General features: G+C 41.8%; 1 protein-coding gene across 4 annotated transcripts in view; it reads right to left on the reverse strand.

The window, feature by feature from the left end:
* tshz2 (teashirt zinc finger homeobox 2) overlaps nt 1-27,105 on the reverse strand; it is a 464,342-nt gene that overhangs the window by 214,707 nt on the left and 222,530 nt on the right. For all 4 annotated transcript variants that reach the window (XM_080205015.1, XM_080205013.1, XM_080205016.1 and 1 more), the window contains exon 2: nt 9,356-12,447. In XM_080205015.1, the coding sequence (XP_080061141.1) occupies nt 9,362-12,447 (3,086 nt within the window). In that variant the 3' untranslated portion in view covers nt 9,356-9,361. The remainder of the gene's footprint in view (nt 1-9,355; nt 12,448-27,105) is intronic.

Genomic DNA, 27,105 nt, shown 5'->3' on the forward strand with positions numbered 1-27,105 from the left:
AAATTGGCATGGGGATTAGGAGGCAGGATTACCCTGTCCCTGTTGTTTCCAATGCAGGCAGCATGCCGACTTGGTGCTGCCATATTTAGTCAGCACAAACTGATCAAAATCGAGAGGGGCTAACATCAGTTAAATCAAACCTGAACAACTTAAAGCTAGATTGTGCCTCTCTAAGGGAGATCCATTGTAGCCCGAGGACTGGAAGTCATTCTACAATTGATTCTGACCATAGAAGACACAAAGGTGCCAGAAAATGGGACAGACACGCTCCAAGGTTTTATGATGATGCCCTGGAGGTTTTTGTTGAGGGGGTATCATAGAATCATAGATTCCTACAATGCAGAAGGAGGCCATTCAGTCTGCACTGACCACAATCCCACCTAGGCCCAATCCCATAAGCCCATGTATTTACCCTAGCTAGTCCCACTGACACTAAGGGGCAATTTAGCGTGGCCAATCCACCTAACCTGCACATCTTTGGACTGTGGAAGGAATTCAAGTTTCCATCTACCACTGTGGGATTCAAACCCAGGTCCCCAGAGCAAGACCCTGGGTCTCTGGATTGCTCGTCGAGTGTTAATCGTGCAGAGGAACAGCAGTAACAATGGGGCAACATGGTGGCACAGTGGTTAGCACTGCTACCTCACAGCACCAGGGACCCAGGTTCGATTCCCAGCTTGGGTCACTGTCTGTGTGGAGTTTGCACATTCTCCTCGTGTCAGTGTGGGTTTCCTCCAGGTGCTCCGGTTTCCTCCCACAGTCCAGAGATGGCTAGGTTGATTGGCCATGCTAAATTGCCACTTAGTGTCAGGGCGGTTAGCAAGGTAAATACAGAGGATACTTGCTGGGTGGGATTGTGGTGGTGCAGACTCAATGGGCCGAATGGCCTCCTTCTGCACTGTAGGATTCTGTGAACAACACCAAATTATATTTGTACAGCAGCATTAAAACAATAAAATGTGCTAAGATAATTCACAGGAACTTTGTGAAACAAAATATGACATGGAGTCGCATAAGGAGAGATTAGGTCAAATGACAAAAGCTTGGTGAAAGGCGTACGTTTTAAGGAATGGCTTAAAGGAGGAAAGTAAGATCGAAAGACCGAGTTTTAGGGAGGGATTTCCAGAGTTTACTGCCGAGGCAACTGAAAATGTGGCCACCAATGTTGGGGCAATTAAAATTGGGGATTTCCAAGAGGCTAGAATCAAAGGATTGCAGATATCTTGACTGGCATGTGGGGCTGAAGGACATTACAGAGAAAGGGAGGACAAGGCTATAAAGGGGTTTGAAAATAAAAATGAGAACTTTAAAATCAAGACGTTGCTTGGCGAGGAGCTAATATAAGTCAGCAGGCAAGGAGTGATCGGTGAACGGAGCTTAATGCAAGTTAAGGCATCGGCAGCAGAGTTTTGAATGATGCCAGGGGCCCCTATTGAAAAGATCTCTGAAAGTTGTCAAGCTTGCGGGCCTGGATACATTGCCGAAAGAAGTTTAATGATCTCACAGAGGTGGTCAAAGTCAGCACATGTATCTTCAAATTCAGCATTCCACCAACTGCACTACCAGTCTCTCTCACTGTTCAATTCACCACACTCCCATCACTGACCTACCGACAATCTCTTCTCATTTACAAACTGGTATTATCTTAAACCTCTTGGTTTCTACCTCCCTGTGACTGCTCCATCACAAATCACCACTGAATACAACTGTACCCTTGTGCCTTTCTCCTTTCAATGCCCAAGAACTGCAAACTGGTCAGGCTGTGGTGGACAAGAAAAAGGTGGAAGAGCAGGAAGACAGTGAAGTGTTGTGCTCACATTCGCAGGCACCAGCTCAAATACTGACACTGCACATATTTTAGAGGCGGAATTTCTAAATGACAATACTATGGGTGTCATAGCAGTTCAACAGTACGTCCTGTAACACAATAAGAGGATTGCTGAGGTACTACCCCAGGGAAGTGGCTGTGGCTCTCCTCTCCCAGGACGACAGTACTCTTCTTCTCCTTACTGGTAGTCCCCCCAGTACCTGTGCTCCAGCCAGTCCAGACTGAAGATCATCATACAAGGGCATTTGCAGTGTGTTCCACTGAAAGTCAGCATCCTTCCACTAGACATGTTGCAGCTGTGATGTAGTACTGCACGGGAGCACTAGGAAAGGCAAAGACATGCAGGAGCTGAGCACCAAGAAAATGCATATGGATAATCACCGATAGGTTTAGAAATGTAAATTAAATGATTTCATAGCCAAACATAAACTTGCTTTGAAATACTTATTTTGTGGCGACTTTTGTTTTTGCAATGTGGACAAGTGAACATGAGAATGAGCAGAAAGAGAGGGAAGTCAAATTCCAGGGCCGCTGGTAAATGGCAAATAGGAGTTTACAATTACCAATTTCATAGCCGAATGAGTTGTTCATCATCAGCCTGAGTATAAGCTGGCTTTTCAGTTGCTTCTTCCTTCTCCCTTCAACTGCTTACTATATAGCTGGAGGCAGTGGCACAGTGGAATTATCACTAGGCGAGTAAGCCAGAGACCAAAGTCTTGCTCTGGAGACCTGGGTTCGAATCCCACTGTAGTAGGTGGAAATTTGAATTCAATAAAAATTTGGAATTAAAAGTCTAACGATGACCATGAAACTGATGTTGATTGTCATAAAAATCCATCTGGTTTGCTAATGTCCTTTAGGGAAGGAAATTTGTTGTCCTTACCTGGTCTGGCCTACACGTGACTCCAGACCCACAACAATTTGGTTGATTCTCAAATGCCCTCTGAAATGGAGGGCAGTTGGGGATGGACAATAAATGTTGGCCAGCCAGTGATGTCACATCCCGTGAAAAAAAGGGTTGCCTCATACTGGCATGATCGTACAGCATGTAGCAGACCACTATGTATTTTGATGTCTGCTCTGCCAAGTCCTGCAGGACTCCTACAGAGCAGTTCAAACAGTGGTAACATGGATTCAACACACTTATGTTCTGCTTGGTCACATTCGTCTGGCAATGCAGTTCTCATTCTATTCATATTGCCTACATGTGCTTGGAAAGTGCAACAGCCTCAACAGCCATATGGTCAAAGGATGGCTTTTGGCACCCAGTAGCCTTTGGATTGTTGCATTGGCTTGAATGAAAATGGCACAGTGAGCCACTGAATTAAGGTATCACCTGTGCTCCCTCTACTAGTGCCTTGCCCAGCTCTGTGTGTCCTCTGCTCATTCCATCAGTATTCCAAAGAAAATACTTACTGCCCATCTCTGAGAGCAACTGGCTTGTGCAGAAGCTTTGAGGTTGGAAGCAAGTTCCTTCATCACATGCCAAACTACTCCCTGCAAACATTAGCAACTTCAGAAAGCTCCAGGAAGCACTAAAGATTATACGATCATGCCAACAAACTGTAGAAATCCATCAGCATTGAACCTGAAAGGTGATAATCACTTCAGATGGTGCTGGCAGTGGCCCTTCCTGCTGCTGAATATCTGTTCAGGCCTTATGATTAACACCGTATTAGTTGGAATGTTGAGCTCCAAAATCCAATTTTGGTTTCCTTACTTTGCATTCAAAACAGTTCAGAGAAGGTTGATAAGGTTGATTCCTGGGATGAAGAGTTGCCTTATGAGGAAAGGTTGAGGAGGTTGGGCCTCTACTCACTGGAATTTCAAATGCCGAGTTGTGATCTTTTGAAATATAGAGTATTCTGAGGGGGCTTGACAGATGGATTTGTGGATTGATGGATCTTGGAACTTGGGGACACAGTTTCGAAGGGATCGCCCTTTAAGATGAGGAGGAATTTCTTCTCTCAGAGGGTCACAATCTTTGGAACTCACTACCTCAGAGAAGAGTGTAGGCCTACGCCTGCTCCTGTTTCATATTAAATTCCACCGCCGCAGTCAATGAGATGGCATAGTGGTTAGCACTGCTGCCTCGTAGCGCCAGAGATCCAGCTTGGGTCAGTGTCTGTGCGGAGACTGTCCACACATTTTCCCCATGTCTGCATGGGTTTCCTCTGGGTGCTCAGTTTCCTCTCATAGTCCAAAAGACATGCTGGCCATGCTAAATTCTCCCTCAGTATACCTGAACAAGCACCAGAGTGTGGCGACTAGGGGATTTTTCACAGTAACCTCATTGCAGTGTTAATATAAGCCTAACTTGATAACTAATGAATAAACTTTAAGAAATTGAGGATTACTAGTTGATTGATGTCATGGATTATGGATCTGCCTACTCTACGCACTTCCAGGCCAGGCTCACTGCCCACACCGATACCCTCAACATAAAGGCCAGAATTCCCTGACCTCATCCTCTGCTGGGATTCTCTGGCTCCGCTGGAGATTTGGCTGAGTGCCAAATTATCATTCCTCATTGGCAGCGGTGATGCTGTGTACAACATTGGAAAATTCCAGCCAAAGTTCCAGTGCAGTTTGTTCAAAAACACGTCTTTTATTGAGGTCATTTCATGAGGAGAGCAACTTGTTGCATTGTAGGTTCATTGAGAATTGGATATAGGTGAGGTGGGCGCAACATGTACTTTATATGCTGTGACCTCCCTCATTCATCAGGCTGTCCATTTTCATTGCATCAGAGTGCAAATTTTGTATTCTAGGAGAAAGGCTCAATTTAAGATGAAAATGTAATGAAGCTGCACAACAACTCCAACCAAATCAATCCAATACCAGTCATATTGAAAATGATATCACACAAATACATAATGTGCAAGAAAAATATCAGAATCAATCATGAAAATGCTTATCAGTTAATTTACATTACTTTTTTATTGTGGACCAAATTTTAGGAGTTGCTGGAACAAATGGAAGATTACTGTTTTTTCTTTAAGTCACAAATTTGCAAGTTTCTCTTGAAATTCTCCCACTCCACTCAAGCTCTCTCTGAGCCCACTTTGGTCATGAGATCCAGTGCGTGTTCCTTTAACCCTTTTCAACCAGCCTCCTTTTGTGGACCCATGTTCTCTCTCATTGGGTGCTTCCCTACTTTATTTAATCCACAGTCATCATCTTGCTTCTCAAAAAAAAACTCCTATGACCATTCCCGCCACCCCCCACCACCGTCTGTGCAAACCATTGCCCCACCTCCAGCCTCCCTTTACCTTCAAAGTCCAAGAAACTGCTATTGACTCCCAAATGTGTACCAATCCTTCCCTGAACTTCAAGTCCTGAAAGAGTTCTTATGAAACTCACAAATGCAGCCTATGTGACAGGCAGTGGAATTATTTCTCTTCGACCTCCTCAGGATGTCTGCAGACTTTGGTAAGGTCGATCACACCATCATCCTCCAAAGGTTCCCTTCCATCATCCACCGGATTCATCTGGCTCCAACTTTATCTATTCAGTCATAGCCAAAGAATTATCTGCAATAGCATTTCTTATCACTCTCACATTACCTCTGGAGTTCTCTCAGAATCTATCCCTGGCCCTTTCTATTTCTAATCTACTAATCATGCTGCCCATTGCAGACATCCTTGGAAAACTTGTGACCTTCCACATGTACACTGATGAATCTCTGCTTCACCTCACCACCATCTCTTTTGATTCCTCCACTATCTTGAACTTGTCACCCTAATTCAAGTGACACCTAGTACTGGATGAACTGAGATTTCTTCCAACTAAATATTCTGATGGTCAAAGTCATTGTCTTCAGTCAGCGCCAAAAGCCTCTTCCCCTAGCCACCAACTTCTTCCCCCTCATGGACAACCAATTCAGACTGAAACACCCTGTTTGTACCCTTGAATTACTATTTGACCTCAAGATTAACTTTCCACTATATTCACAAGCTATTGGCAAGACCACCATTTCTTTAACATCCCCCAGATTCTACCCCTGCCTGAGCTCATCTGCTGCTGGAACCCTTCTTCCTTCATGATATCCGACTTTGACTACTGCATTGTTATCCTGACTACCCTCCGATCTTTCACCCTCCATAAAATTAAGCTTATCCAAAGACTCGAGTCCAACTCACTTCAAGTCCAGTTAATTTATAGCTCCTGGTCCCGTGGCTCCCATTCTGCCAAAATCTCACTTGTAAGACCATGACTACTCTCCAAGATCTCTGCTCTCCCATGCATCACTTCCTTTAATTGCAGCATCATTGGCAACTTGCTTTGAATTTCTGAGCTCTGGGATTCCATCCCTAAATCTTTCCACCACTCTTTCTAGCTTCAACACACTTTTTAAAACCGCTTTCTTTGGTCAAACTTTTGCTCATTTGACATTTCTTATTGTGGCCTGGTGTCAAATTCTGTTTGATAGATTTCCTTTGAAACACATTCTACTATATTAAATACAATATATAAACATAAGTTTTAATGCTGATACGTTTTGCACACAAAATTGACCAAAACATGACTTCTACCATCAATACCTATGCAAGAACTCATGGTTTTATGGCAGTCGGTTAAGTTCACTCTTGTTGTCCATCATTAGTTGCCCTAAAAAGATGGTGTTGGGCCTTTCACTTGAACCACTGCTGTCTTTATTATCATAAAGCTGCTAAGGATGATTAATGATCCTTTCAGTAGAGTGCGCTTTGCAATAGTTGCTTATACAAATGGGTGGCTCGATAGCTCATTTCACAGACTGTGAAGAGCCAACCACACAGTGTGAGAGTCTAGAGTCAAGGCTGAGTAGGAGTAGTAGGTTGTTCACCCTGAATGGCATTACTGAACTAGTAGGCATCTTATGCAAGAAAATTAAGCACAATCTGGTCAGTCTGAGTAAAATACAACTGCAAGTCTTTACATTAGGGCAGGGTGGACTGGGAGAAGCAGAGAAACAAAAGCTGGCCCTTCAAATTTAAAATAGTAAATTTACATTCTGGTATCCCAAAACTAATACTGATTTGATTTAATGATGGAATTTATAATATTAGTAACCGCGTTCAGTAAAATGATGTGATTTAGCAGTTAACCCAGGTTTTTGAGAGTCTCCGTTTTAAGTGCCTTCAGTGGATCATCAGTCCTATACCACTGGTGGAATACACATTGCCAATTGCCAGGAACTGATTATAAAACCAAGAACCTTCTTTATCGTAAGCATGGATCGTGTTAATCAGGCCATGACTCTGATTTTTTTCCTCTGCTTCATCATTGTTTCAACTAAACTACACATTCATTCCTCAGCCTAACATCTTGGGATGACTTCCAATTCACCCTTCCTAACTTCTGGCTAATACCAAGAGCAAAGGTTATCTGGCTGGCTGGCATGAGCCCCTGCTACACTGCAAGGCAGTAAGAACTCATGCCCCTTAGACACAGCTGGGGAATGCACATGAACATATGCAGAAATTGAATGAAGAAAGTTTCTCCAGAACATACATAGTCAGAAATTTTCTGAAATTTTACCACCAAACTCCTTTCCCCAAACTCAACCCACTACCTTGCCCCCACAACCAACAATGGTTGCTGGAGAAGATGGATTCCGAGGCAAAGGAATTAGTTTGTACCACACCACCACCCCTCTCTCAATCCCACTCCACAATCACACTCCCAGGTTAGTGATAGGCACCAGGATAAATGCGCAAATAGTTTTAACAAGGTGGCACGTGGGATTTCATCAAACTACACTGAAACTACCTTTCTCCTTGATAACCAAGAGAGTTGATGGTAAAGATAAGAAATAAAGGTTTACTACCTTGACTCCAATGAATCTAATGGCAGACACCAGTTACTTGGTCACCATATATCACAATATCAGGATTCAATAAAATGCAGTGCACCTGTACATTTTACCCTTTTGATGGATAGGACGAGTTGACTCATTCAAAGCAATTAGAACTAGGCGGAGTTCAACAGAAGTTGGAATGGTCAAATTTGGATCAGTTTGTACATAAAATCTATATGTTTCGCACCCACTTTGAATAGAAGTACTCCAGCAAAAATTCTTTTATTACATTTACATAGGCATGTTGAGCTCAAGCCAGTTTATTTAATGCAATAGAAAGTTGGACACAGTGGACGTATTTTGACGGTTTCAAATAATGTTATAACCTTTGTAACACAATTTATTTATGTATCAAACTCCCCATTTTTGTTCCCTTCTGAAGGATCAGGCCAATTTTGATCTATCCATCAAAGGATTTAGCACTAAGCTCTGACAGACCTTTCTGTAACACACTTCTGTATGTGAAAAAAGTCTAATTTTTATGCTTTTATGTGGTAAATACATTTACTGTACTTGTCAAAGGCCAAGATTTTCCAGTCCCACCAGCAATAGGCATCTCCAAATTTTTCCGCCCCGCCTGTGATGATGACTGCTGCTAGCAGGACTGGAAATTCTTACTCATTAAAAACATGATTCTGATTAAATTTCAATTAATATTTTCAACATTATTTGGAGCACTGTTATTTTCACTATTCTTTTAAAATAGGCTCAAGCAAATTTGCACTTTATTCATAGATTGTTCACCAAGGATAAGGTAGAATGGGTTTGTGTTCCAGAGAAACACCACAGCTTCAGTATTCAAAGACTCAACTTCATTATTGTGCGACAGAATTGTTTTCAGACACAAAAATGATACCCATTCATAGCAACACACTTTATCATTATTAAGTACCTTTACATTATAACAAACATGAGATAAAAAGTGCAAGACTTTGTGTTGCATCCATAGTTGTTAAACTGATTCTTAAACACTTTCTGTATAGTCAACCTGTTGTGGGATGAAAATGACCATCCCCAGTAGCACAAAATGAGCTGCTAATGAATCAGCAATCCATATTATACCCAGTTCTCTCCTACTGACACAGGCACAGTGTAAAATGAATTGTTGATCCATTATCATTTTGACCTACCGGCTTGAGCAATTTTACCCCAACAACTTTAAATATTGATAAGTACATTTCCAGCATTTCAGGCAGATTGTAATATGTTAAGTGTTCAAACTGCTAGAGAGACCCTCAAGAAGTCTCAGTAATTGCCACTGTAAATAGCTGGAATGATATACATCGAAAACAACAGCGACATGATTGAATTTCTTTAACAGTAAGAAGGGTAATTTTATTATGCTGACTGAGAAATAAACAACTCTACACACTACACAAAAACTCACAAATGCCCCAAATTTCTCAGGCATAAATATATATTTTAATCTATCGAAAATACAATAAGCCACCTTCAATCAAGATGATAGCATTGGTCTCAGGTATAAAAGCCCCTGCTGTATGAATAGTTATGAAGGATTTTAACAATTAGAAAACATAAAGAATGTTGTAAAGGACTTACTGTTTTTCGTGACCACTGCACTTCTCTGGTGTGCAGTTTAATACAATTTACTGGGGCGCATCTTCCCAATAGAATGTAAACAATTAAACTACTTTGAATAGAAGAGAAGGAGTTTTGATGCTCACCTTTTGTTACTCTTCCTCTAGTTCTGTTACATACTGCGAATGATTCTCTGGTGACTTGCCATGCGTTTTGCTGAGGTGCAGTTTTACTGCGTGCTTGCTAGCAAAAGTTCGATTGCACAGATTACACTGGAACTTGCTGCCTGTGTCCTCATCCGCTACCAGCGGCCCTGTTGACTTCTCAGATGTCACCTTTGACACTTCTTGCTCCCCTCTGGCGTGCTGTACAGAAATTTTTGCCATATCTTTCATAGTGAAGCCCAAGTGAGATTCTAAATGACCAATATAAGTGGAAGGAGTCCTAAACTGGGAGGCACAATCGTTGCAGTAGAAAATTGGGTGTCCTGTGTCTAAGTTCTTAAGGAATTTTGTTCCACCTGTCTTTCTTAGCTGATATTTTACATTGGCAAGCCAGTGACTTATGGTAGTCATGGTGAGTCCAGTAAACTTTGAAATATGCATGCGATCTTGTGGACCTAGATCTGATAATAGATATTTGCCTTCACCTGTCTGCCAAAGACTGGCAGCAAATTGGGCCTGCAGAATGAGAAGGTGCTGGGGATTCCAGTTTGACTGCCTACCTTTTCTTTTCTGAACAGGTAAAAATTCCATTGACACATCTTCAAAGCTCCTCACATCGGTCTCTAACCTCTCTGTTGTCATCTTTGATGAGGTAGAAGGTTTTGGTGTTGTACCTTTAGGGAGGACCTTTACCATATCAGCAATATCAGACAAAGCATGTTTGGAAGGTAACGAAGTAAAGGATTTGACCGCGTTTGATTGGGTAGTTTTGTCACTCTTCGATTTGGTGAGATCTATTGGTTGATCGCTGCTTTCATAGTAATATCGATCAGCGAGACTAGATGGTTTTACTAAACTTGGGGGTGAAGCTGATTTCTCCAACAAGCTTTTATTGAGTCTACATAACATAGTTACAGGGTCTGAACTTGAATTAAGGGGCTTGGCAGCTTTGCCAAGATGAGTGTTCATGATAGACTGCAATGCACTAAGTGGACTGACAGAAAGTTGCTCAGATGGGTGGTCTGTGATAACAGTCATTCCAGAGCAACCATTGGCTATTGAAAAATTTGGAGATCCTGTGTCACTTTTTATTGGCTCCTTTTTGAAACCCTCCTTCGCATCTTCAGCATCTTTCAAACTAGGTGAATGTGTCGTTGGCAGCTCAGGGGGAGTCTCTATTTTTATTGGGTTGTCACTTTCCATCTTACATGGTGAAACTATCCCAGATTGAAGGTTTAACTTTGGATCTTTTTTCTCGATATCACTTTCTTCTGATTTGGATGAAAGCGGTTCATGAGATGGACTGATCGGCTCTTCCTTAATTTGGTCATTGTTGGGTTGAACGGGTTGGTTTTGGCTACTTGTAATAACAGAGAAATATCTGACTTTTGGAGCGATTGGTTTCAGGTTTGGTTTCACTTGTAATATTTGCGTACCCATTTGCACAGGTTTAATAATCCCTGGGAGCTGGTAAGCAGCATGGATACTGGGATAAGCACTCCAGCTCGGGCTCCCAGTTTGGGCTTTGTTGATGGCTGAAGTGACAGTATTCTCAAGTGATTTAAGAATATCACCACCCACTTTTGAGCTCTCTTCTAGATCTTCCTCTCTGATATATTGATACTGAAGCGTGGGATCAAACATCTTTTCTGGGTTGTCATCTTTGCAATCGTCTTTATGAGGTTTCTCCATATCTTCTGTTACGTCTTGCTTCTCTTCATGGGTTTTGTTGTCTTCTGATACTGAAGGTGTTAACGAATCTGGAGGCAATTTGCTGGCTGGTGCCAGAGGCTGAATCTCGTTTGAAGGTCCTTCTGTGACTGACTGTGCCTTGTCCACTGCCAAAGGGTCAAAAACAATTTGTTTACCCTTTTTTGATGCAGAGTTTGTTACTTTAAGAAAATGCCCTGTCACCATCATATGAGCTGTGAGCTGCTGTAACGTATCGTGGGAGCTTCCACATTCCATGCACTTCAGGATTTGAGACTTACAGGCTTCAAACTGCCAGGTATAGCTGGCACCATTTTGATAGCCATAACGATTGTTAGATGATACATAGGGGTTTGAATTCTTTTGCCCTTCACCTGAAAATGACCCTGCCACTCCAGTTGTTGAATCTGGCGAACAAGGCTGGTTAACTTCATGCTGGGCTCGTTTTTTAGTGGGAGGGACTAACTTTGATCCAATCGGTGGCATTGGTTCCTTCAGAGGCACTTTCTGGTAATGTTTTGTTTTAATCATATGCACACTCAAATCTTGAAGGGAATCAAATGAATGACCACAGTACATGCACTTTAAAACTTTCTGGGCATCGTGCATTCCATCAATGTCCTGCAAGGCCCGCTTACGTGACTTTGTCCAACTGCTGCTACGGTCCACATCTTTCTCATGGTTATCATCTTGGTAATGTCCTGTATCATTCATATGCACGGTTAGTTCCACCAAAGTGTCATACGCTGCACTACATTCCCTGCAGCGAAACCTACTGGCACCCGTGAAAACAGTCCCAAATAACTTGTTATTTTGCCTGTACAACTGCACTGAACTGAAAAGATTTGGTTTAGGCACTGGCCTGCCAGAGGATGTCTGTTGAAATGTTTTCGATAATGCATCCTGATGCCAATCAAAACTACTTTTGGTGCTTTCATTGCTGCTTTTGCAGCTTGTCCTTTCAGTCTTTGATTGTTTGAGGTCAAAGCCTAGACTTGACCAATATGAATCAGATAGAAAGCTTGCGTAAACAGCTCGCATTGCTCCTAAACTGTTCTGCTGCCCATTCTTCATTTCCCCGTTTGATTGCTCTTCCTTCTCCTGCCCATCCCGGGAAGAAATACTTTTAAAATCAGCCAATCTGTCGCTGGCATCACTGATGTGTGATTCACACTCTGCATCCTGAATGGACATGGCGCTGACTGGAGAATTCTGATAGCTGTAACTGCCTTTGCTTTCCTCCTCTTCCTCCTCCTCTTCTTCAGTGCACATGTAACCATTGCCTTGTAACTCCTCAGCAGAAGGGCTGGCATCTTCCCCTACTCTCAGTTCTCCAGTCTTCAGGTCTTCCTCTGGGACATAAACTGAAATGCAAAGAAATATTGAAACTGTAATCGGCAGAAATTGAACCTGAACAACAGTCAGCATTACAGACACAAAAATTTGATCCCCCCCGCTTACATCTTCCCCAATAATCTTCAACCTAACTTTCCATACCTGGGTTACATCTCTAAATTCCACATATATGCCGAATGAGGCTTTATTCTTATTCATTATTCAACGAATGCATTTTTCTCCTTAATACAAAGCCTTCTTATTCGTATAGCAACAAATGTTAATTTTATGGATTTGATCGCAGGAGGTGACGGCTTAGCGACATTATCGTTAGACTGTTAATCCAGAAACTCAGTTCTGGGACCCAGATTCGAATCCCGCAATGGCAGATGGTGGAATTTGAATTCAATTAAATAACATCTGGAATCAAGAATCTACTGATGATCATGAAACTATTGTCAATTGTCAGAAAATGCCCATCTGATACACTAGTGTCCTTCAGGGAAGGAAATCTGCTGTCCTGACCTAGTCTGGCCTACATGCGACTCCAGAGCCAAAGAAATGTGGTTGACTCAACTACCCCTGGGTAACTAGGGATGGGCAATAAATGCTGGCCAGCCAGCGACGGCCTACGGTCCACATATGAACCAAAAAAAACAAGAGAGAAAATATATTCAAACTATTTCTTTGTAAAAGAGCAATGCATGAAACATAATATTGCTTTAAGAAAAAATACTTATTCCACATCCTACATTGAATTTTTTTTTTGTTGAAGCCATTTTAACATAGAACACTACAGCACAAACAGGCCCTTTGGCCCACAAGTTGCGCCAATCATATCCATACCTACCAGGCCATACAGCTATCTGTAACTCCCAATCCCATTAAATCCCACATACTCATCAATTTTGTTTATTGGTTAAAGCAACAAAATCTAATTTTTCACTGCATTCTATTAACATTTTGCCTCTCTTTTTTTGGCCAGTTTTGTCCATGATGAGGGATGGCGATGGAAATTTTTACAGCATCATCGGCAAGCATTTTGAGCCCAGGTACCATATGGCCAGATATGAACTACAGCTATCGCTTTCAATGACATGCCCCAACCTTGATGTCAGAACTGATTGTTTTGCTGCATCAATGTGTTCTGCCTGGTGTAACTATATTTATTCTAGTCTTACTTATCCAACTACTTTGTCTAATACATATTCCTACATGCATTTCTCACACCAGTGCTGGGTGATTTTTTTGTTGTTCTTCTTCAATTCCAGAAAGGAATGTAAGAAGGACAGCTATCGCTTGCAATTGATTATTGTTAATGGCAGCAAAGACAATATTGGACACATTACTCATGTACTAGTGAGTAAGTTACGAATTTTCTCTAGGAACAACCATGATTTGCCAACCAAGGGCTTCTGAACTGATATTCAGTGCTTATATTTTGGATGGACGAGGTTGTTCTTTTAACTCAGGGTAGGGGTTGGGTGAGAGGAGCCCATGGCAAGTGGTAAACCCGCAGCGTGAAGCATAGGAAATGTTAACTCTGAGCTTCACCTGCATAGCCTCAGTCCACCTCCCACCCAAAGTTGGCTGGAAGTGGTGATGGGCTCACAGACAGGAGAGGAAGTACCTAAGCAATCATCAAACACACAGGCAAGATACCAACAGGGGGTTCGGGAGGGTTTTATGATCAAGTTTGGAAGCAGGATGGGGTAGAAGAGGCCAGAAGTGGTTGGTATACACGTGTGTGTGTGTATTTGTATGAGTGGGTAGAGGCCTCGGGGTAAAATAGTCATTGGATGGTATCACCGGAGTCCAACATGTATATTTGAAGAACTCTGTAAGTGGGTGTCTATCCATTCTGTTCAGAAAAACAGGTTGAAACTGGAATCTGCAGGAAGACAATCGCATCTCAAAGTTTAACTTCCACGTGTGATCTTAACTGCCCGTCTGGTTTGTTGAGATGCCAATATGGCAGTTCAAGTGTTCCAGAGATCTCACTGGTATCGTGTGTGGTGCAACTCCAGTGCTAACATTGTGAAGCACCAACAGCCACATTTGCTCTGATGTGGTCAGGAATAGACTCATGAGCAGAGTGACTATTTCTCATTGATTTTTAATTGATAGTTGGTTTGTACCAAGTTGCTGGTTCTTTTGTGCATGGGCATGTTGTTATTAGGAAAGCTCAACTGGTTAAACTGACTTGATGCAGGATTCATACAGCTAGCAAAGGAGGATTTCTTTTGAGTCTGAGCTATATTGGATTATAGCCTTTCAGAATGAGTTAAATGTGGTTTGTGACATGCTAAATTAACTGACAAAAATTTGGCTCATCACGATTTTTAAAACATATTTCTGAACCTAATTTTGTTTCGATTACAAAATGAGTAACTATCCTTTTAAAGCACAACATTATGTCAACAAGTTGCACTGAATCAGGTTAGAAACATACAAACTCAAAGCAGGAGAAGGCTATTTGGCCCTTCGAGCCTGCTCTGCCATTCATTTTGATCATAGCTGATCATCGAATTCAATATCCTGAAACCTCCTTCCCCCCATATCCCTTGACCCTTTTAGTCCCAGGAGCTATATCTAATTTCTTCTTGAAATCAGACAACATTTTGACCTCAACTATACTCTGTGGTATTGAATTCCACACATTTACTACCCTCTGGGTGAAGACATTTCTCCTCACCTCAGTTCTAAAAGGTTTACCCCTTATCCTGAAGTTATGACTGCTAGTTCTGGACTATCATCGGGAACATACTTTTTGAATCCTGTTTAACCCTGTTACAATTTTATAAGTTTCTTTCCCACTCTTCTATACTCCAGTGAATATAATCCTAGCCGACTCAGTCTCTCCTCACAGAACAGCCCTGCCATCCCAGGAATCAGCCTGGTAAATCTTCACTGTACTCCCTCTATAGCAAGGACATCCTGATTGGACAAGATAAGAACACCAAAACTGCACACAATATTCCAGGTGTAGCCTCACCAACGCCCTATACAATTGCAGCAAAAAATCCCTATCTCTATACTCAAATCCTCTTGCTATGAAGGCCAACATACCATTTGCCTTCTTTACTGACTGCTGTACCTGCTCGCTTACTTTTAGTAACTGATGCATGAGGACAACCAAGGTCTTACCGAGTATCTACTTCGCTCAATTTACACCCATTCGAGTAATAATCCGTCTTCCTATTATTGCTACCAAAATGGATAACCTCACATGCGTCTGCCATGCATATGCCCACAAACTCAGTCTGTCCAATCATGCTGAAGCATCTCTGCACCCTCACAGCTCACCCTCCCATCCAACTTTGTATCACCTGCAAATTTGGAGATAATACATTCAGTTCCCTTTCCCAAATCATTAATATATAATGTGAACAGTTGATGAAGAGGAACCAAGATGAGGAGGATTTTTTTCAGTCTGAGGGTGGTTAATTTATGGAATTCTTTGCCACAGAAGGCTGTAGAGGCCAAGTCTTTGAGTGTATTTGAGATGGAGATAAATAGATTCTTGATTGGAAAGGGGATCAAAGGTTACAGAAAAAGACTGGGGTTGAGAAACATATCAGCCATGATCGAATGGCAGAGCCACCGATGGGCGAAATGGCTTAATTCTAGTCCTATATCTTATGATCATATGGAACTTGCAGGTGGAACTATGCAGAGAGGGTCGTGTAAGAGTGGAATATGAAGATGGGGGGGGGGGGAACATGTTGGGGGTTGTGATGGGGGCACGTTAGGTGACCCATTGGAAGGATCCCAGTGTGAGAAATTCATGTTTGGGGGGGGGGGGGGGGGGGGTGGTGGGAGGAAGGGGTGGCGGTGGGAAACATGCTGCTGTTGGGGGTGGGGGGGAGATCCTGATGTCCAATGCACCGAGAGATTGGAACATTCTTCCACAACGGCGCCCGGCCTCTTTGCAGCTGAACTCACAAACATGTTTACGCTCAAGCCTCCCAAGAACCGGCATCCAACTCACTGCTTTCCCAAAAAAATGACTGATTGTGGGATGATTGCAGTCTGGATCATGCCTGACAGACCAACGCAGATCACTCTGACATTCTCGCCATTATGACACTTAGGGTTGAATCTTCCCGACCCGCCCGCCATGGGACCTGTAGCGGGCAGGACACATCATACAATGGTCTGTTGACCTTGGGCAGGATTTTCCAGCCTTGGGGCGAGCATGGCCGGAAAATACCGCTCTTAGATTTTTTTGAAGGAAAATTCTGCTCAATGTTTTATCAATATTTTAATAACAGTCTCAAGTATGGCTGAAAGTACAGTAGTCATTTATCCTATGCACAGCTGAAGTGGAATAGACACTGCATTTGACAGTTGGCCATTTCACTTCCATCAAAACTTTACTTAATCTAACATCAATCCTTCAAAGATCTTTCATTTGGTATTTGTTGTAGTATCACAACCACACTAAACATATTTATTTATTTTCTTAAAGTTGTAGATCAACGTAGGTCATTTCAAATGGAGGTCATGTTGCTTAAGGAGAACAGTCACGAAAGAGCAATGCCATGGTCTTTTAAGTTAAAGTTTTACAGCAGCTCACGTGCAGATCTGTGTACCATCCTTATCATTGAAAATTACATGGAATAAATGGACTGACGAGAAAGTCTGTACAGTTCTGCAATATGGCCAGCAGTGTTGTGCCATTATCAGTGAATGGTGGGAGAGGGAGAACGATCTTCTTTTCAATTTCCTCTCCCCATGCGAAAGGGAGAAAGGAATCTGTTGACAACCAGAACAAAGCTGGCTTGATTGCCAATTGAAAGCGATGTGAACTGAGATGCTCTGAATGGGAGTCCAGCAGTTGATTACAAGTCTCTGCACAGAATACATTTGTGGGCCACATATATGATTAAACAGAATATATTCAATTCTTCAGAATTTTCAATCACTACAGATTCTGAACAGACCAATAAAAAGTGATACTGCCTCTTAAATTCACATTATTTTAGTTCCGAACCATTTTGATTTATTTTAAGATATAAAATGGAAAGATTTACAATTTAGGCTGCAGAGATTGTAGTCATTCCTCTTCAGATTTTTATTCTGCTTCATTAAACTTACTCAAAAGCCTTGCTACATCTTCACTTTGTTTTCACTCATCTTTCTCCTGTGAGTGACTGGGTTTTATTCATTTGGACTAAGCATCATTCAGAATTAATTAATCTTGGGTTAATATCAGATGTACTGATATTTTCAGAACTGAATTATTGATATAACTCAACTAGCTGAATCTGGTAACAGTGCTCCACATATTTCATTCACTGATAAATGCTTCATCTTCTTAGAAATACTGACTGATTCGTTCAACTTTCGACATACCTGCATCATAGAAATTGCTTGCAAAAATTGCTTGTGGGCGCTTACTGGCAGAGGGAGAGCTCAGTCTTGAAATTGAATGTTGCCACACTGGTTTTGCACATGTAAGCAGGTATTTAAGTGCCTACGATAGTGGGCAGCATGCCTGCATGCATTCCATGCCAGAAGAACGCTATCCAGCATATTGATATAGGTTCAAATATAATGGTCCAAGGCTGCTGTCTGGAGCAGTAGTTTACTGATAAATGTAGGGACCTTAGCAGTAATTTGAAGCCTCCTCCCCAAAATTAAGCTGCCCCGAATGTATCTGTTGTTGGGCCACCCTGGCTTCGGATGACCAAAACCCCATGCAGCATCACTAGTCGATCTCAAAAGAACCTGTTGAAGGTCAGCACCAAAGTTAAAAAACAATGTTTACTTCAACATACAGTCCCGAATACTATTACTGGCCCCATTGGGCCCTCTTCTGATTGCAAGCATCACATCCCTGCTCCCCACTTCCTGCCTCTCTTCCCCTCACCAGCCCCCCCACCCATCCCCCCTCCTTCCCACCACCCCCCCCAAACCCCCAGATTGCATTTGAACTGTGAGCTGCTGAAGCAGACCCAAGTTACTTTTCATACAAATGTCTGAAGGTCCTTTGCAACACGTGTAGGTTAGGCCTAAAGCCTAAATTCAGGTGGGTTTCAATTAAGCCTTTTGTTTCTGTCACAAGCTCCCAACACATTTCCTATTTTAGGCCCACAAATGGGCTGAAACAAATTTTCAGCCCTTTCTCGCATAACAAAATCATAACCTTTTTTTATTCTTTGTTCATGAAATGCAAGCAAAAATGGCCAGCATTTATTGCCCGTTCCTAATTGCTGTTGAAAAAGTGATGGTGGTGAACTACCTTCTTAAACTGCTGCAAATCACATGGTGTCGCTGTAGAGATGACAGGTTTAGAGGGTGCCATTGAAGGAGTCTTGCTGAGTGACTTCAGTACATCTTGTATGCAGAACACACTGCTCTCATTGTGGACTAGTGGTGGACTGAACATCTGAAGTGGTGGATGGGATGCTGATCAAATGGGTCACTTTTTTCTGAATGGTTTTGAGCCTCTTGGGAGTTGCTGCAGCTGTACTCATTCAAGAAAGTGAAAAGTATTCATTCCATCATACTCCTGACTTGAGCCTTGTGAATGGTGAACGGGCTTTGGGGAGTCAGGAGGTGAGTTATTCTCTGCAGAATTCCTAGCCTCTAAGCTGCTCTTGTAGGCACAGTATTTATGTGATTGCTCCAGTTTCTGGTCACTTGTAATCCCCAGGATGTTGATATTGGGTAAATTTAATAATGGTAGTGCCATGGAGTGTAAAGGAAGCTTTTTTCAGACTCTCTCTTGTTGGAAATGGTCATTCCTTGGCATGTTAATTGCCACTTAACTGCCGAAATCGCAATGCTGTCCAAGTTTTTCTGCATGCAAATGCAGACAACTTTAGTACTGAATGGTAACGTACACTCAGCAATCATCAGCAAACATCCCAATTCTGACCTTACAATGGAGGAAAGATTAGTGATAAAGTAGTTGAAGATAGTTGGACCCTGAACTCTACCTTGAGAAATTCCTGTCACAATGTTCTGGGGTTGAGATGATTGGCCTCCAGCAACCATAACTATTGTCCTTTGTGCAGAGTTTCCCTCTTGATCCCCACTGACTACAATTTTGTTCGGGCTCCTTGATGCCAACTCTGCAGAGTTCAAGAAGGCAACTCATCATCATCCCAAGGGGATTAGGAATGGACAGTGAATGCTGGCCAAGCAAATGATGCCCACGACGCATAAATGAATTTTAAAGAAGTCACAGGCTGCCTTGATATCAAAGCTAGTTACATTCACTTCACCTCTGGAATTCAGCTCTTTTGTCCATGATTCGAACAAGGCTGCAATAAGGTCTGAAGCTGAATGATTCCAAATGAGTGCTGATGAGCAGGTTATTCCTGAGTAGTTGCTGCTCGGTAGCATTGTTGATGGCATGTTTCATCATTTTGCTGATGACTGGGGGTGGACTGACAGAGTAGCAATCGGAACATTTGGATTTGGGCTGACTTTTATTCTTTATCATAGAATCCCTTCAGTGCAGAAGGAGGCCATTTGGCCCATCGAGTTTGCAACGATCACAATCACACCCAGGTTCTATTCCCGTAATCCCACATATTTACCTTGCTAGTCCCCCTATTACTAGGGTTAATTGACCATGGCCAATCAACCTAACCTGTACACCTTTGGACTGAGAGAGAAAACCAGAACATCCGGAGGAAACCCACGCAGATACGGTGAGAATGTGCAAACTCCGCACAGTCTGGCGCTGTGAGGCTGTAGTGCTAACCACTGTGCCACCCAGAATTATATAATTTGTAATCATATTTATGATTTTTTGACTCAAAATGTAGGATGAAGAGCAATCAGGTGCTAACTATTCTCGAAAATGACCAAGATGGATCTTGAGCTGAACTGAATTTTAGCATACACTTAGTGCAAGGTGCCTTCTTGGTAAAGAAGTTGAAGCTTGGTCTACGATATCATCTTAAGGAAGGGGTTTCAGTTAACTCACAAGAGGCAAGAGACTCATTGATCTGTGGTTTCCTGGTTACTTTTGCCCCCACTAAAAAGACCATGAGTAATATTTGCCTTTCTCCAGACTCCAGGTTTCTACATCACTGTAATCAGTGATGTCTGGAAGTGTACATGGTTATCACTGCGCACTGAACTTGAGAAGAATGTTGGGAGATCATTCAAACTCAAAGATGATAAATTGAATGGCTAAATGTAAAAGCTTTTTTGTGAAAACCTGTCAACAAATTAAAGTAGTTTAGTTGGACATGTGTTGCAGGTGGCAATATAAGATTGATCATTTTGTTTTGGAAAGAATGGGAAAAGCAAAAAATGAGAAAAATCATATACCACTAAAGGATCCACCTTACACTCATTAATATTATACTTATATTGCTGAGGATTAACCAGGCAGTGCATGGTCAGTACTCAAATATTTTAAGCTTTTATTACCTGCGAGCAAGCAGAAAAGACACTGTTGATTCATACAGAAAATATAACAGTTATAGTTCATCATATCTTGTTCTTTGGAATTTTGTTACTGAAAGGGTCTTATTTTCATCCTGTGGCCAAGGCTGGGAACATAGTATTTATGAAACTAATGCAAGGCTTAGATTAGTCACTTATCCTGAGTAGTCACGCGCTGGCCTCACTGAAGGCTTTGTTTGCTCATATGAATTTTCCATTACTTGACAGAGTTGTTTGTTAAAACTTAATTTCCACAATTATTGTAACTTAATGTTTCCATACCAGCATCAGCAGTTTTTAAGTGTTTTTACTATAGTTTCACAAGTTCCAGCAACCTCACGGTGTTCTATTTGAAGTGAGCATCCTCCGTCTTGTAGAACAAAGTGAATTAAATATTTGGCCATAGCTGGAATTAGAACTTAATTTCCACAGCGTCATACAACATAATTACAATTGCCTTTTATTCTACATTCTCCTCATTATTCTTCCTGCACCTGGCTTCACTTTCACTGATACCCAATGATACTATTCTTTCTATAATCTACATCAGCATCACAAACCATTGAACTCAGGAAGATTGGCTGATTCTGGACTGCATAAGAGTTCCAGTCAGTATTGCCCATCCTTTATAAGGCATACAGATGTGTTTGACCAATCCGAACAGTCTCAATGGCCAAAATTAACACAAATGTTATTCATCCTGGCCAGTCATGTGATTTATTTAATTTTCCTCTGCCTCTCCTCTCTTGTGCTCTTAGCCACCATCCTCATGGTCTTTGGTAGGGAAAGAACGATGAAGAAATGGTGCTGATGCTGTAAATTTATGGGACGGCAAGAGTTTTCAAATGCACGTCAATTCTTTTGAGAAAATAAAGAGGAAAAGAAGAATCTGTATATGTTGGGGAAACATTTTGGAAGAGATAGTTACATTAGGAGCAGAACAATTCTGGAATAAAATCAATCATTGAGACAGGATGAAATCATTTAAAGAAAATGTGCGGGATTCGCAAGTTTTATTTTAGTCTTGCATCTTGGTGGCTAGGGATTATATTGGACATTTAAATTTGTTATATTTTTCCTCTCATTAAGAGACTGAAATTGGGGCCTAAAATGCAGGCCACATAAGGAGCAGCCTACCCAATCGAGAGGCCCAGATCATCCTGAAATTGGGAAAGCTGCCAGCAGCCGTCATACCTGTATTGGATTACCGGATGCTGTGGAGTTATGGGAGCACCCCTGACTCTCAAAAAAAATGAGTAAGGAATTCAAACAAAAAAAAGAAAAAATGGTATTTCTACGACATGTATTTTTTAATGGGCAAAAATGCTTACCAAGTTTGAGTTTCTGAACAGATCTAAATGAGCTAAATTTAATGCATCACAAATTAAGCCCACGCAGCATTAATGTATAGCTCAGCCATCCCATAAACGTCATGGCATTTGTAATAAATGTCACCAGAAAAGATGGCAGTAAGACCAAAACAGCTATCATCTTTTTATTTGAATATAAAAATGACAGTGCTGCAATCAAATCAAATTTTTAAAAATGAAATTGCACTGATACCTTGCAGAATTAATCTCTCATTTCGAAATAGACTAGTGATTTAAAAAAAAATCATCGCCTCTAGATTTTCAGAGTAATTCTAGCCCACTTGCCAGGACATAACTGATTACGATTGACTGCATGTTACTAATTTTGAAGAACGGAAACGCACATAAGCTGATTCTCCAGCAAGGTGTGGTGGCAAGTTCTTTTTAAAATGTGTCAATAGAACTCCTGTCTCAGAGAGTCAAGGAGAAATTAAATTAACTCGTACAAATTTGACAGCATGTTCTCAATTATGTAGTAGGCCCCAAAAATTAATTACTCCCTTCCAATTTCTTTCTTTGCTTTAAAGCATGAAATGATTTATGTTACAGGAATGAATCTATTACAACAGTAACAGCCAAGTTTATACCATACTTTACACTCTAATGAATCCGCTGTTGATGCTGCTTGGTGCATAATGCTGACTGGCACCGAGTGAACAACCCCGGTTCTTCTCAGTATGAACTGACTCAATCCAGGACTCCAGGACTGAGCCGTTAAAAGTTATTTTGCATCTGAAAATCAATAGCACGTGTACCATGTAACTGCAGTGCACCACTTAAACATAAGGGTAGTAAATGTTTACTGTGGAGAGGGAAACAAGCATGTTTAACACCTGACAGTGAGACCAGCCATCGGAAGACTTCTCGTTAAGACGTGGGTGGCTTGGTGGTTTTGTATTGTGATCACTGTATGCCAAAAAGCAGTGTGAGGAGTTACAATAGATTGTATGTAAATGCTCGATTGAATCAGATACATAGCTAAACTTAATATATTGTGTGAAGTAAGATTATTTTAAAAAAATAGCTTTTGTCAAACCTGGGAAATTCCAGTGTCCATGCACAGCTGTTTTTTCCCTAAGTTTTCCATTCATACAATACATTTCAGTATGAGAATATTCAAAGATTAGGGGTGTGATCTTGCCTGCCATTCACAACACGCTCCCGCTGCAGTGAGGTCAGAGAATTTTGCGGGATAGGAAATAAATTAAGGGACAGTGATAAGATTCCGATCTAGGAATATTGCTGCAACAGCACTCAACTACTTATCCTGCAATAAACCCTAAATAAGCATCTTAAATAAAATAATAATTAAAAATACAAGGAAGCATTCTTGTACCCAGCACCTGCATTAGTTTGCCTTTGTGCTATTCTGCTTGCTCTGTCATCTCTTTCCTCTTGCTTTTCACTCTGCCTTTTTTTTTATTCATTTGACTCTTTTTCAATGTAATTAAACAATTTTTTTAATACATGCTGACAAGGCTAATTTTAAAATCTTTCCTGCACCTTATCTTTTCTTTCTTAGTGTCCTTTGCCATATTGGAGAACAGAACAAATTTTTTTTTTATTGACAGAACAATGTCCAAATGTCAGTTGCTATACCTTCAAAAACTCTGAATGTGTAGCTGGCATGAGCAGGTTGCAGAGCTTTGTCTTATTTTTATCAGGCTTATTTCTTGGAAGTGTCTATTCTAAGTGCTTTGCTGTACGCCATGGTTTTGGCCAACCTTTACGTCTGCAGTTTATGGCCTGAATTTTTAATATGCAGTCGATACGTATAAATTGGGACTTCTGCCCCTCACGGTAGCACGTCCCACCTTAGAGAGCTACCGATCAATCAGATTGGCACTGTAGTGGCTGAAAGAGGAACTGCACCAACCAGCCTGAGACCATGGGCACAATCCTCCAATGCCCACATCGGTAGGTTGAATGGTGGGCAGGGGGAAGAATTCAGAGGGAATTCAGTTTTATGCCAGTGTAAATTTCCTGTGGGAGCTTCCGTTGGTGCTTGCTATGAAGGATCAGGAAGCCTGCTGGGCATGAGACTCATTTGCATCCTGCTTCTGGGACACAGATGAAGGCTGATCACCCAATACCAGTTCTCTGTGATGTTGGTGGGAAAACACACCAGTGCAAAACGTGTCTGGAACAACATGGCATGCAGATGTCAGGACTCACCTGAACATTGCCTGGGGCTGCCACTGGAGTTCAGACTGGGGGCACCCAGAAACCCTGAACCCTAGAACACCACAGCAGTGGGTAGGGACAACATCTACATATGGACCTTCCACATTTGGCATACTGGATGGGTCCACTTTCCAGCCTCAAAATGTTCCTGGGAGATTCATCTTCTTTCATCTATAGTGGGTCAGTGATGTGAGGCACCTTTTCAACATAGCACCTGGATAGGACAGTGGACTATGCACCATCAGGCCTGCTGCACCACACCTGCACCCCTCCCCCCCCCACACAATACGATGCAAAACACTGGGTTGCATAATTAATGAGGTTGAGGCCAGAAGATTTTACATGCCTCTGCAGTGGGAAGTATTCCATGTTCCCAGCCCTGCCATAGGACATAGTCCCAGGATGGAAGAAGTCTGCCCTAAGTCCAGGGATCCAGTGACTTAGCTAAGCGAAAAGGGTCCCAGGGCAGGAAGGTAGGTAAGGCCTGGGGATGGTCACAAGGAGGGTGATCGAAATCTCAGGGTCTTGGCAGCTTAAGGGCTTTAGTTGTGACAAGGGCAAGCTTACTGTCTGGGGCCTTCCTCGCCCCAGATTAAAATTGCTGTGGGTTCAGGGTGGACATTCCATCTGAGTAATATCAACTCACCCCCCCCACCGCCCCCCCCACCCCACCACCACCGTCTCGGAACCTGCCCAATGGATGGGGACCATAATGTTCTGGCCCAGATTGTTTGAAGTTTACATGCCATCATCTTTCTTTAAAAAAAATTCAAAGCATAGATAATGCTTATTACCGCAGACTCCTTCAGATACAGACAAGATGCTTTCATATATTTTGTGAATGCAAATCACTGTAAAACAATCATTGGATAATTGCCAGCTCAGTACCAGTGCTAAACTGGGATATATAAATAGTTTTTTTTTAATCTTTGATTTTGCAAAGCATTCTGTTTGAATCTGGGTTTTTCTCTTTATATGTTGCTATTTCTAACTGCAGGTCTTTGCAATGAATGTTTTTTTTGGGTTATCTCAAGGAAAGGAATGACAAACCAAAATTTAATCCAAGTTAAATGATAACGGGAATAATGTGCATTCACCTCATTGCTGCTGGTTGTAACAGAGAGAATACAGCAGGCTGCAAAGGCGAGAAGGTTTTTGGTAAGATCGCCCCCAATATCTCAATAAAGATTTCAGTGACAGCAAAGTACTTTGGGATGACCTGAAATTATGAAAGGGATCATATAAATTAATGCAAGTTCTCTCTCTGCAATGTATTTCAAGTGTTCTTATAAGGGTATGCTGGAGATTTTACCACAATATCCACTTTAGGATTTGCTTTGCTTTTGAGTTATTGGTATGGCAATCTCCCCTCTTCCCTTGCCTTCTCCTCACTTCCTGCCAACGCCACCTCCCCCACCCCCCCCACCCCCAAACAACACAATTATTTATTATTGCCCAATTACAGCACAATTCTGACATGAAGAAACACTAGTGCTCACCCGCTTGCTCTGGCAGGGTATTTTGACATAACCTCAACATTTTCCAAGCCATTAATTTTACAGTACATCTCAGGGTTGCTGTATCATATCAAGTCATTTTGTGATCCTGCATCAAAGTGCGGATGAGTTGATTGTTAAATTCCTATCCATTTTAGGTTTTAATTGGTCTAAGCTTTAAACGCTGAAGGCCACTACTGGTGATATTTGCAGCGGGATGCTTCATATAACATTCCACGGTTCACCGTTTTAGTGAGACATTGACCGTCTAAAATAAACAGATTAACACCTGTAGTTAAATTCCAGGGGAATGACGAGTAGAAAAGCAAGCAACCTTACAGTCCCGATATAGTTTTCAAGCTAACTTCCTTACTTATACCCTTGTAAAACACTTTAGGACACATTGGTGTCCCATAGATAACTTACACTTATTTCTAGGCTTGACAGATGTGCTATCATGGTCAGATTCAAGGACAAATACACATACTTTAGAGTTAACACTTGTGCTGGGAGGTGGTATGAGTCAATAGGCCACACAGACTGGTGCAAAAGATTAAACCCCATGGGATCAGGGTGAACTAACTAGCTGAATTCAGTAGAGGCTTGACCATAGAAAACAGAGGGTAGAGATGGAAGGGCGTTTTTCTGAATGGAGGTCTGCAACAAGTGGTGTTCTGCATGGATCAGTGCTGGGACCTCTGCAGTTTGTAATGTATATACAAATGACTTGGAAGAAATCGTAGTTGGTCTGATTAGCAAGTTTGCAGATTATACTAAGATTGGCAAAGTTGTGGATAGTGGTGAAGATTGTCAGAGAATACAGCAGGATATAGATTGGCTGGAAAATTGGGCAGAGAAATGACAGATGGAATTTAATCCGTACAAATGCATTTTGATAGATCCAATTCATGTGGGAGCTACAAAATAAATGGCAAAACAATCAGTAGCATAGCCACACAGAACAATCTTGGAGTACAGGGTCCACAGATCCTTAAAAGCAGCAGCACAGTGGAAAAGGTGGTGAAAAAGGCATTTGGCATGCTTGTCTTCATTGGATCTGGCAACAAGTTTAAAAGTTGGCAAATTATGTTACAGTTGTATAAAATGTTGGTTAGGCCACATTTGAAATACTGTGTCCAATTCCGGTCACCATATTACCAGAAGGATGTGGAGGCTTTGGAGAGAGTGCAGAAAAGACTGACCAGGGTGTTGCCTGGTTTGGAGG

This window comes from Carcharhinus amblyrhynchos, chromosome 16 (genome assembly GCF_965287045.1).
Source record: "Carcharhinus amblyrhynchos chromosome 16, sCarAmb.v2.hapA, whole genome shotgun sequence".
In the NCBI taxonomy this organism is placed as follows: Eukaryota; Metazoa; Chordata; class Chondrichthyes; order Carcharhiniformes; family Carcharhinidae; genus Carcharhinus; species Carcharhinus amblyrhynchos.